Source organism: Leucoraja erinacea, chromosome 7 (genome assembly GCF_028641065.1).
Source record: "Leucoraja erinacea ecotype New England chromosome 7, Leri_hhj_1, whole genome shotgun sequence".
NCBI classification, from domain to species: Eukaryota; Metazoa; Chordata; class Chondrichthyes; order Rajiformes; family Rajidae; genus Leucoraja; species Leucoraja erinaceus.
Window position 1 is genome coordinate 20,558,142 of NC_073383.1, and position 12,333 is coordinate 20,570,474.

General features: G+C 38.4%; 1 protein-coding gene across 1 annotated transcript in view; it reads right to left on the reverse strand.

Moving 5' to 3' along the window:
• Window positions 1–1,191: 1,191 nt before the first annotated feature.
• The window catches only part of rbm45 (RNA binding motif protein 45), a 43,953-nt gene continuing 32,811 nt past the window's right edge, over window positions 1,192–12,333 (reverse strand). Inside the window, exons 8-10 of the mRNA XM_055637898.1 lie at window positions 7,772–7,935; window positions 4,893–5,111; window positions 1,192–1,498 (exon numbers count right to left, since the gene is read on the reverse strand). Coding sequence (XP_055493873.1) covers window positions 4,919–5,111; window positions 7,772–7,935 — 357 coding nt within the window. The 3' untranslated portion in view covers window positions 1,192–1,498; window positions 4,893–4,918. The remainder of the gene's footprint in view (window positions 1,499–4,892; window positions 5,112–7,771; window positions 7,936–12,333) is intronic.

Genomic DNA, 12,333 nt, shown 5'->3' on the forward strand with positions numbered 1-12,333 from the left:
TCCAGCAGTTTGTTTTTTTGCTTCATATTCCAGCGACTAAAGTCTCGTCTCCATAGTACAAATATCTAAAAGGAGAATCGGTCAAATATCCTGACCACTTCACCTATCTTTGATTTTACACATTTTTATTATATTACTATTGTATTAATGCTTAATAATGCTAGCAAAATTTTTATTTTGTCAATCTTTATATTATCTGCAACCAAAATCAACTGTACCTTAGCACTTGGATTTCAATCAGTAAAATTTATATCGCAATGTGGCTGATGAGAACAACTGAAAACTTGCCTTCATACAAGGTCAGTTTTAACAACTGTAAATTCAGTATATCCTGATAACCACAAGCACTCACAGGAAAATGAATCTGAAACGTCAGTTAAAAATTAATACATTGTCAGATAGCAGGTTTTTTTATATAACTACTAAAGCCCAATTGATTTACTGTATTAGCAAACTCAGACCCTGATTAAAATAAGAAAAGCTGCTGGAGGAACTCAGTGGGTCAGGCATCCGAGGAGGGAGCTTGGAGAATAAAGAAAATGAATAGCAGGCAAAGAAGGGGGCTGAAAAATTAACCAAAACCACAATAACCAAAAAAAATCATTTTTGTCTTGTAGCAGGCTCATTTAATCAGAGGTTCATCAGTCAAAAAAAAGTGACAGATTGCTAAGAGAAGGGAAGGGTTAATTTCTGTGCAATGCGGTACTCGTTATTTTATAATGTTTAGCAAACAAAATCAAGAACCATTTGATCCATAAATAAATCTTAAAACTCTACTTTTGTATTACATCCAGAATAACGAGTGATTTTGTTTACCGACAGAACAAAGTGCACTTTGTGCATAATATGCACATAATGCATTACTGTATAATATACTAAAGCGCTTATGATTCTTGTAGCTTGGAAATATGCTTTAAAAAGATTGTCAAACCCGTTGTGGAACCTCCTTTTTATTCATTAGGAGCAAGTTACATTTGAAGATTATTTGTTACCTTTGGAATATCTTTTATCAAATTTGTTGACATTTAGAGTAGCAATGTTAGAATCATAGTAATCTCAATATATATCTTTCGGTGGATGTTGGAAGGAACTTGTGTAATTGGAAGTCTGATTCAAATCAGAGTTTATTTTAGTGTGAAGCTCAGGCACAACATTGTGGAATAAAGACATTCAGAAAGTATACAAAACCAGTATGTTTGACAAATGAATTTTATTTTGCTCTGCACAACTTAGGCAAGGTAACAGAACAAGAACAATTCAAATTATATTGCGTGGGAATCCAAAGATTACATGAATTAAAGCAATGTTCTTCAAGGTGTATATTATTAAAATGTGTCTTAAACACTGTAATTAATATCTGTCAAGGCCTTCAATCTGTGCCCTTTCCCATAAAATAAAAAAAACTACTCAGTTACTAGCAAAGGTCACGAGTGGAAGTCACTGTGTACTGTCAAGTAGCCAGTCAGTCAGCTGATGTGTCATGTCATTTGTCCCCACTCTGCAGAAACAAAAACATTTATAAAAAGGTGCTGTGAAAATGTAAAAAGCATCGGTTAACAAGGAAAAGTCTACATGTACAGTACATATTAACTTTCTGGAATTCCCCTGAAGAAAAATAGATGATTTGACTTTTAAACTAAATATTTGAAACACTTGTGTGCCTTGGATTCCTGGCAAGGCTTTGGCTAGGACGAACTGATTGTTTTATCAGTCTCTTTGCCCTGAAGGAAAAAAGATAACAATGTATTTTGATCAGTTTAGTTCTGAGAAGATGTATTAGGCTGGCAGCATTGTTTCATACCTAGAAATAAATTGAGTTATGACACCTCAAAGAGAAAAATAATGATTCTTACGAATGTGACTTTTTTTTTTAAATGTTTTGAATATCACTAGCTTTGAAAATGAAAATATTACCAAATATCAATAAAGAAATGGAATACCTTCCAAATCTTGATTTTTAACTGAAAGGTAATGACGAAGAGTTCAACTTTCAAACTAGATTGGGCACAGAGGATACTAATTAGCAAAGAAGTGAGATAATTATGGGTGGGGATGGTTGATGGATAACATAGTGAATCTCATTATTCCATTGAAAGCTACGGACAAAATTAAAAAGTGCATTTAATAAAATCGGTTGATAGGATTTTTGAAGAATTGCAGTAGCGTTAATTAATTTTCCAAAACACTCAAACTCAGCCTAAATAATTCGATCATGTTTTAAAATGTAAACAATTTTAGAATGTCTAAGGCAAGGTACTAAAAATAAACTTTGCATCTGTATTCACCAAGGAGGTCATGGACAGTGAGATCAGTGTGGGAATACTAGAATGCTAGGGCAGTTTGAGATCAAGAGGGGGCTCTTGAAGAGTATCAACGAGGATAAATTCCTAGCGCATGATAGGATTTATCTCAGGTTATTGAGAGTGGCAAGAGAGGAAACTGTAGACGTCTTGACAAAAATCTTTGTATCGTTTCTTAACTACAGGCGATGTCCTGGAGGACCAGAGTGAAGCTAATGTTGTTCCTTTGTTTAAGAAGGGAAGTAGAGAGAATCCAGTAGGATAGCATCCACGATCGTTTGGAGGAGAATTGGCTAAATAGGGACATTCAGCATGGCTTTGTCCGTGCAATGTCATATCTTACTAGCTTGATCGAGATTTTCGAGAAGGCGATAAAGGTAGATGTTGTCGTGATGATGAGGATAGATGTTGCATCATTTATTTTCAGTAAAGCATTTGACATGGTCCCTCATGGCAGACTGATCCAGAAGATTAAGATGTTTAAGATGCATGGGATCCATGGTGACTTGGTCATTTGGATCCAGAACTGGTTTTTCCCAGAAAAGGCAGACGGGTATGGTGGAAGAACATTATTCAGGTTTGTGACCAGTGGAGGTCTGCAGGGATTTGTGCTGGGACCCCTGCTATTCATGATATATATGAATCACTTGGACGTATACATAGATGGGTTGGTTAATAAAATTGCAGATGGCACCAAGATTGCTGGGGTCATAGACAGCAAGGAAGGCTGTCAAAGTATACAGTGGGATATAGATCAGCTCCAGAAATGGGTGAAATGGCAGATGGAATTTAACCCGAGCAAGTGTGAAGCGTTGCACTTTGGGAAGTTAAATGCTAGGGGAAAGTATACAATTAATAGCAAGACCCTTAACAGTATTAATGTAGAGAGAGATCTTGGGCTCCAACTCCATAGCTCTCTGAAAGTGGCAACACAAATAGATAGAGTATAAGAAAGTATTTGGCATTAGAGGGCATTATTTTATAAGGCGAGGTTGGACAAACCATGTTTGTTTTCTTTGGAGCATTGGAGGTTAAGAAGAAATGTAATAGAAGCAATCAACCTGAAAAAAGTATATAAAATTATGAGTGGCTTAGATAAGGTAGACAGTCAGAATCTTTTTCCCAGGGTGGAAATGTCAAAGACTAGTGGGTAGAGCTTGAAGTGAGAGGAACAAAATTGAAAGGAGATGTGTGCGGCTTTTTTGTTTAAAAACACAGAGTGGTAGGCTCCTGGAACTTACCGCCAGGGATGGTGGTGGCAGTAAATCTACTATATAAGAGTGCTAGTAAACTTTGCAGCACTCATTTTGATATGTAACCCGAATATATAAATACCTTGGGTCATAAGGAAATTGTCAAAAATATAAAAACCTAGAATAAAGCAAATATATAGCAATAATAGTTATAATATAATGCTTTTGTAAACTAAACATTTATACTTGTGTTAAAAGTCAACGAATGAAAATGTAATGTGTATTTGTGGACTGTAAATACAGAGTTTGATGGCAGGGTATACTTTATCATTTCTGAAAGGCATTACCTATCAAAACCACTTCTAACCAAATTGGTTAAAAACTTCCTTTTCAAAATAAGGGAAATATTATTTTTGTTCCAGTTCTGTTGCGGAAACTTCCAAGATCAGTTATGAGTAAAGCAGAAACTGTTACATAATGACAATTTATTTAAAAAACTTTAGTGGAACATCCTACTACCATTTCTCAGCATTTAATTTCTGCTGCCATAACTGTTCAACACGAATTATAAAATTTACTTAGTGCCTTTTAAAACCAAGTGTTTGCGGGTTCCTAAAATGAGAATCGCTGAAGTAATTTCACTCGGGATTCAATCGCCATGTATTATTTTATTTGATGTCACATTGGTCTAGCCTATATCTCAACCTTGATCCAACTGTTCATTACAAAATATTACCCAGTAACTGATCTTCAAAATAATGGACGGTCACTTTCTTGTGCCAATAAAGATTTCAGCAACTTCAGGCAAGTGGAGATGTGCAGAAATTCAAAATCTTTGGTTAGAGCTGCACTATTTTGATTCACAAAAACAGTACCTGCAGCTCTTATCTGAAATGTATTGGACAGTGTGTAGTTGCTATTCTTGCGTGTTAGATACAAACCAAATTCATCACAAGGTTAATTAACGGGTCCAACTCCAGTCTCTTGCAGTCGTCTTGATTACAAGTCTTTGGTACGGAGAATTAACTACTGGAAATACAACGTCTCATTTTAATCAAAGATTTTAAAAAAAATGACTGTCCTTTCTTCCCGTCCTAACCCTATCTTTCTCTACCCTAATTTTTCATTGAAAACCATCCATTCAAACTCCCTTCTCATCCCCCATGCTGTACGTTTTAACCTTTTAAACTGAAGCTTTCTTTCCCTGTCTGCTCATGCCCCAGATGTTCAGTTTCCTGCACTCCCATTATCAGCCTACAGACACAGCAACATGCCTTGACAATATTTTCAAAACCTTTAAGATGCCTAACAGCAGGCATCATTCCATGTCATTCCTCAACATGGTATTCCCCTTGTCATCATTGGTCCTGTAAATCTAAATGGAAAAAAAGGAGCTTACCTTTGCATACACTTTTGCAAAATTGCTTAATGTGTTCGCTGTCGCTTGTGTGACTCTTCTCGTGGAGGATCAGCTAACATTACTTTGAGCTTGATACCATTAACAACCTTTCCATGCACGGTGTCCATGGCATTAGTAGCACTGTGTCGCTCAGCATATTTAACATAGCCAATGTTACGACCTGGCACCAAGTACACTTCAATCAGGCTTCCAAAACGACTAGGAGAGAAGCATTGAGTGTATGAAACAAAATAAACCTCAAAAATGTTTTACAAAAAAATTAAAATATGCAGATATTTCACTAATTTCACTTTTTCACTTAGACAATCAGCAGTTTTATCATCCAATACTTGCTTAAAATATCACTGTTCAAATACAATAGTTAGAGCAAGAGGCTCTACAAATTCTTACAAGTAAGAATTAAATGATCCAAAATTTAAATTGGGAGTAAAATGTGAGAGATTATCTCTTAAATTGATTGTAGTACAGAAAGCACATAACTATTATGAAAACACAAAATTATTCATTCATTCATCTGGTGAAATAGTAAACAATTTTTAAAAGTGTATTAGTAACTTTTAACCATATACAATTTTCCCCAAAGAAACAGTCATTTGGTTCACTAAGCCTCTAAAAATTATCCATGACTGCATCTCCTCCTCAATCACAATTTCTGCCTCCCTTATCCCTACTACCTTTTTTCCCAAATGACTTAAATCCAATCATTTAACTGATAGGTGTCCTCTATTCTTTCCTGTCCCCAAAATGGATTGGGGAAAAGAGCAGATCCCTGTCTAGCCCATTACAACATCATTAATGTAAAATGCTCAATCAGATCACTTCCTGTCTGCACTGTATATTGATTTTAGAAAATACACTACCCGGTATAGCAGTGATTTTTGGCCATCTCCTCCTCCGCTGAGCCAGCCCCGAGGATTTTTCCCATCGATGATAAATAAAAAAGTTATGAGTGTTTAAAAAACCGTGAGATTAGCTTATTGGTCCTCTAGCCTGTCAATCACCGCGATGAAGGTAACACCCCTTCCGGGGGGGGAAGGGCAGGACTATATAATCCCGGATGCCTGGATGCGAGTCAGTCGCTCTGCAAGATCGCGAGGGAGAAGCCACCACTGTCATTCTAAGTTGTGAATCAACTGAACTGTGAGTCTGCAATGTACTTGCAATAAATGATTTGATAGCCCTTAATGACAATGCCATGAGTTGTTTGGCCTGCTGCCCTGCCGATGCTTGAAACTGCAATGCTTTATTAGGTCCGACTGTGTTTGGAAGGAATAAATGCTTTATTAGCTCCCACTGCGGACTTACCATCAAAAGCTCGCCGTCTCAGGGAGAGGCTAGTCGGGAAGCTCCAACGTCGCGGAAGGTTCGACCAGCGCCGACGCGAGGTTCGATCACCCAGCGCGGGGGAGCTGACATCCCCCCCGATGCGGGAGCTGATCGCCTCGATGCTGAGGGCCCAAACGCCGCCGGCTACGGGAGTCAAGACCGTCCCGTCAACCCGTGCTCGAGGCCCACCACCGAGGAAGAACTAAGGGAGGGACTTGAACTTTATATCGCCTTCCATCACAATAAAGAATGTGTAGGAGTCACTGTGGTGGATTTTCATGGTAAAATGGGTTTTTGACTGATCTGTTGCTTTTAATTGTATGACTGACCTGGCCAATGAAATTCCTCGTATGTTGCAAAACATACTTGGCCAATAAAGTATGGATCTGATTCTGATTCTGTGTTTAGTCCAAAGGTCCCTCTCATTTTGTGACTTCCGCTTAGTGGACAGGTCTCGCTGATTGCATAATTTCCATTGAGTGCAGAGGTCACGCTGATTGCGGAAGTGCCGCTGACTGCGGAAGCCCCACAGTGGAGAGGGCCATGCTCAGCCGTGTGAGTAGATTCAAGAAAGTTTACTGTCATATATATGGTGTGTGTGTGAGTGAGTGTATGTGAGAGTGAGAGTGAATGTATGTGAGAGTGAGTGAGTGAGAGTGAGAGTATGGGAGAGTGAGAGTATGTGTATGTGAGTGAGTGAGTGAGAGCGAATGTATGTGAGAGTGAGAGAGAGTGAGAGTATGTGTGTGTGTGTGTGTGTGTGTGTGAGTGTGTGTGTGTGTGTGTGTGTGTGTGTGAGTGTGTGTGTGTGGGTGTGGGTGTGTGTGCGTGTGTGTGTGTGTGTGTGTGTGTGTTGGAATTGGTGGAGAGGTGGAACATTGCGTTGCGGGACCAGCCCTCCCGTGTGAAGCTTAGTCTAGTAATAAATTACAATTCTACATTGTGACAAACTCACTTCCATCCTTCACATCACCATGATCCAACTGAGATTTGTGACTGCCACTTTTGAAATCCAGGAATCCCCACCCATTCGCCGCCAATGACCAGGCCAAATGTAGAATAAGTGTTATGGGTAGCATTGACAACCACCATTCATTAGGATCCCACAAAAAAACAAAGTAAATGCTGGTAGAAGTGCGCCTTAGCTCCCAAATCACTCAATTGCCTGCCTCAACAAGAATCTCTTGCTCCACCTCTAGTAGTGCCTGCAAGTTCTACTTTGCCCTCATCAGCCACTTCAAAACCCACAAAACTGGAATGAAAAGAAGACAACCTCAATCCCGAGGGACTGCCGAAGATGACGACGAGTGTCTTCTTCTACGGCTGGGATAAATTTCCTAAAATCAAGAGATTGTCATAATGTTCCAAAATGATTTATATCCCTTTTCATTTTGAACATCTTTAAAATTCTTGTTATATTCCATACAAAGGGAAAATAATTACATCGGAATTTGATCGCTTCAGTCTAAAAGTTACCAGCCAAAACCCAATGTCTTTTTAAGGCACTTGAGAAATGTAAATATATTCCTTACCAAAACAGGTCCTCCAATACATCAAGAGGCAGAACAGTTGGATTGAAGACCACAAAGAGTCGCTCTCTGACTATGCTATCAGAAGCAGCAAAATTTTGAGGTGCAGGTATAAGAAAGTCAATTTGCAACCTTGACATCGGGGTACTGGTGCTACGTGCATAACCCTGTAATAAACATTAGTCACATTATATTTGAGCCATTCTTCCCTATAGGTATTATAATAAATACTACCAATCTATAAGAGCAATATCATTCATTTAGAAATTATAATGTGTCTAAATTCATCAAAAACCCAAGCATGGTGATATGGTTCTCACTCCTTAAATGAGCATCTTTCAAACAAATATAATCAACTAAAAAGCAAGAATCATTGCTCCTTTAGATTAATATCAATTCTAGATCCCTGATTATTGGTAGTTCAGGAGGTTATAATGTTTATTTCAGGCAGAAAGAGATGATCAGCCTTTATAAATTATTATTATTTTTTTTTTTTAATATTTTTTATTAGAAGTGATGTACAATAATATAAGACATGAATAACATATTACATTTCATGTACAACTTCTTATTTTAAATTTAATAGTAGAAAAAAAAGAGTAAGAAAAGCAAGAAATATAGAGATAGAGAATATTATATTGCTCGAAAAAGGAAAGAAGAAGGTGATGGGAAATAAGCAGATAGAGAGAAATTGAAAGGGATATACCTCCTTCGTATCTTTACCCACCCTTCACCTGGTTATGACACAATTAATTTCTAAGGTTGTGTTGCACCACATGCTTGTAATAAGTCGATAAATGGAGACCAAATCTTTAAGAATTGGTCTGATTTGCCTGATAGGAGGAATCTCATATCTTCAAGGTGTAACATTTCCGACGTTTGAAATCCACATTTTGAGTGTCGGTGTGGGTGCATTTTTCCAGAATTTAAGTATGTTTTTTTGCCGTTATTAAGCCATAATTAAGTAGACATTTTTTAAACGAAGTCAGCTTACATCCGTCTTCCATTGATCCGAAGATAATCAGTTCTGTATTGGGTTTCAATTTTATTTTAAATAGTTTTGTAAAAATTTCATTCCAGAATTTTTGAAGTTTTATGCAAGACAAAAGAGTGTACTATAGTAGCGTTTTGAGATGAGCATTTATTACAGATGGGAGAAATATTTGGAAAAATTTTATTCAGTTTGGTTTTCGAGCAATATAATCTATGTAAAATTTTAAATTGAATTAAGTTGTGTCTTACATTAATCAAGCATTTATATACATATAGCAAGTATTTTTCCCATTTGTCTTTCGGAATTTTTATAGATAATTCTTGTTCCCAGTCCCTTCTAATTGCTTCTGTCGATGGTATTTCTGTGTTTAAAATTATGTTATACAAATATGATATTAAATTACTTGATTCCGCATTTCTGTTCATTCCTTCATCTAATAGATCTGAGGTTAAGGTTTGATATTCTTGTGTGTGTTTTTTCAGGTAATCTCGGATTTGAAGGTATTTGAAATATTGATTACTTTTCAGGTATTTTAATTGTAGTTGTTGAAATGATAAAAAGTTTCCCATTTCATACATGTCTCCAAGCGTTTTGATTCCTATTATTTCCCAAAGGGTTAACATTTTATCAATAATAGATGGTTTAAATGATGGATTATCAACTATTGGAGGGAGGAGCGATAGATTTCTTAATTTGAGAGTTAATTTTATTTGTTTCCAAATTCGTATTGTAATATGAATAATTGGATTCTTCTTATATATTGTATTGTTCAGTTTTATCGGGGAGAAAAGGATCGCTCCTATGTTAAAAGGAGAACAATCCTCTTTCTCCATTATTATCCAGTCTACTTGTTGAGCAGAGTTGTCCAACCAATGAATTACATTTTTAATATTCACTGCCAATAGTAGTACAAGAAATTGGAGAGTGTCAGTCCGCCGAATTCTTTAGGTTTACACAGGTGTTTTCTTTGAATTCTATGTGATTTATAGTCCCATATGAAATGTGTAATATCAGGTCAAGTTTTTTAAAGAATGTTTTAGGTAAGTATATTGGTATTGATTGCAATAAATACAAAATTTGTGGTAGGAAAATCATTTTTATAGCATTTATTCTGCCTATTAAAGACATCGGAAGTGTTTTCCAAAATTTAATCAACGCATTTAACGCACTTTGGTAGCAAAAACAGGAAGGCAGATTGCTATCTAAATGGTGTCAAGTTGGGAACAGGGGAAGTACAACGGAATCTGGGGGTCCTCGTTCATCAGTCAATGAAAGTAAGCATGCAGGTACAGGGCCCTAGTGAGAACACACCTGTAGTATTGTGTGCAGTTTTGGTCCCCTAATTTGAGGAAGGACATTCTTGCTATTGAGGGAGTGCAGCGTAGGTTTACAAGGTTAATTCCCTGGATGGCGGGACTGTCAGATGCTGAGAGAATGGAGCAGCTGGGCTTGTACACTCTGGAGTTTAGAAGGATGAGAGGATATCTTATTGAAACATATAAGATTATTAAGGGTTTGGACACGCTAGAGGCAGGAAACATGTTCCCGATGTTGGGGGAGTCCAGAACCAGGGGCCACAGTTTAAGAATAAGGGTAAGCCATTTAGAACAGAGACGAGGAAATACTTTTTCTCACAGAGAGTTGCTAGTCTGTGGAATTCTCTGCCTCAGAGGGTGGTAGAGGCCGGTTCTCTGGATACTTTCAAGAGAGAGCTAGATAGGGCTCTTAAAGATAGCGGAGTCAGAGGATATGGGGAGAAGGCAGGAACGGGGTACTGATTGGGGATGATCAGCCATGATCACATTGAATGGCAGTGCTGGCTCGAAGGGCCGAATGGCCTACTCCTGCACCTATTGTCTATATCACATAATTAACACAATGCCATAATCGGCCTGGAACTTGATGCTTTATTAATTATGTTTGCTATTTTAAGAAATTAGCAGCAGTTTTCAAATTAAGATAGCAAGCTCTGGCAGAAATTAGAAAACATTGGAAGTACTCATTAGATCCAGGAACATCCGTGGAGAGAGAAGCCGGTTAACATTTCAGGTCAATGGCCTATCATTCATTGATAAAAGACCTGCAACATTAACTCTGTTAGCATTTAGTTAAAAAAATTAAACCTTTCACCCCAAAGTTTTACTCATACAGAGACTCCCCAATTTACACAAGGATTACGTTCCGTAAACCCCAATGCAAGTCAGATTTTATGCAAGTTGGAATCACCTTAAAAATAGGTAGAAAGATAGAATGGCTCACGCTGGTTAATACACAAAATGATATAAAGTGCTGGAGTAACTCAACAAGTCAAGCAGCATCTCTGGAGAACTTGGATAGGTGACAATTCGGGTTGGGAGCCTTCGACAGACTGATGCAGCACTTTGTTCTGGCCGCCGATACCAACAGGTCATGCTTAGTTATTGTGGGGCCCCGGAACCTTCCACTTCTTCACGTCGCCAGTCGCTTTGCCCGCTCCACCTTCCACCAATTCTGCCTCCTTCTCCTTCTCCCCTAGAGTCGCCGACATAAGCAGGAAGATGTTGCCAACTCTGCGAGAGAAGGTGGAGGAGATGGCGGTGGAGGAGGGGAGCAGCGGAGTGAATAAAGGGATGGAAGGAGGTGGCGGCAGTCACAGGGGTAGCAGACAAAGTGACGGCCGCCAGGAAGAAGCGGCAGCTAGTGAGAGGGGAGAGATCCCCACGGTGATCGGGCATGTCCTGTCGGTGGTAGCAGCCTGAAGAAAGCACCATCATCTAGGGTCTACAATGTGAGCTACAACAACAGCCACGTCAACTGCACAATGCGGCAGCTGGTGAAGAAGGGCTTACTGGTGCACCTTATAGAAGGTGTTGCCGAATCAGCCGTGAATTACTATCCACCATCCATCTCCCTTGTTCTCACTCGCCTTTCCAGTGTCACACCCACAGTGACTGAAGCTGGAAAAATAGCGAACTCAAACAGCATTTTTATAGCTATGAAGTGGACAGAAAGCCCTCGCTATCCTCCCGTTACAATAATACAGGTCATTCAGCAAACAGGACCACCTAGTGTGAATTGTTTACACAAATAGGAGTTTACAGAACTCCCCAATCACGTAAATAGGGGCGTGCCTATAAAAGTGCTATGTATCGTATACACTAGTAGGAAAATATGCAAGTGTGGTTCTTAGGGGTCAGCATCAGGACCATTGCTCAAATGACCTGCTTAGAAAAATGGTAAATGGTAGGGAATTGAAGAATGTAGGTGAACAGAGGGATCTGGGAATAACTGTGCACAGTTCCCTGAAAGTGGAATCTCATGTAGATAGGGTGGTAAAAAAAGCTTTTGGTGTGCTGGCCTTTATAAATCAGAGCATTGAGTATAGAATAGAGTATAGAAGTTGGGATGTAATGTTAAAATTGTACAAGGCATTGGTGAGGGCAATTCTGGAGTATGGTGTACAATTTTGGTCGCCTAATTATAGGAAGGATGTCAACAAAATAGAGAGTACAGAGGAGATTTACTAGAATGTTGCCTGGGTTTCAGCAACTAAGTTACAGAGAAAGGTTGAACAAGTTAGGGCTTTATTCTT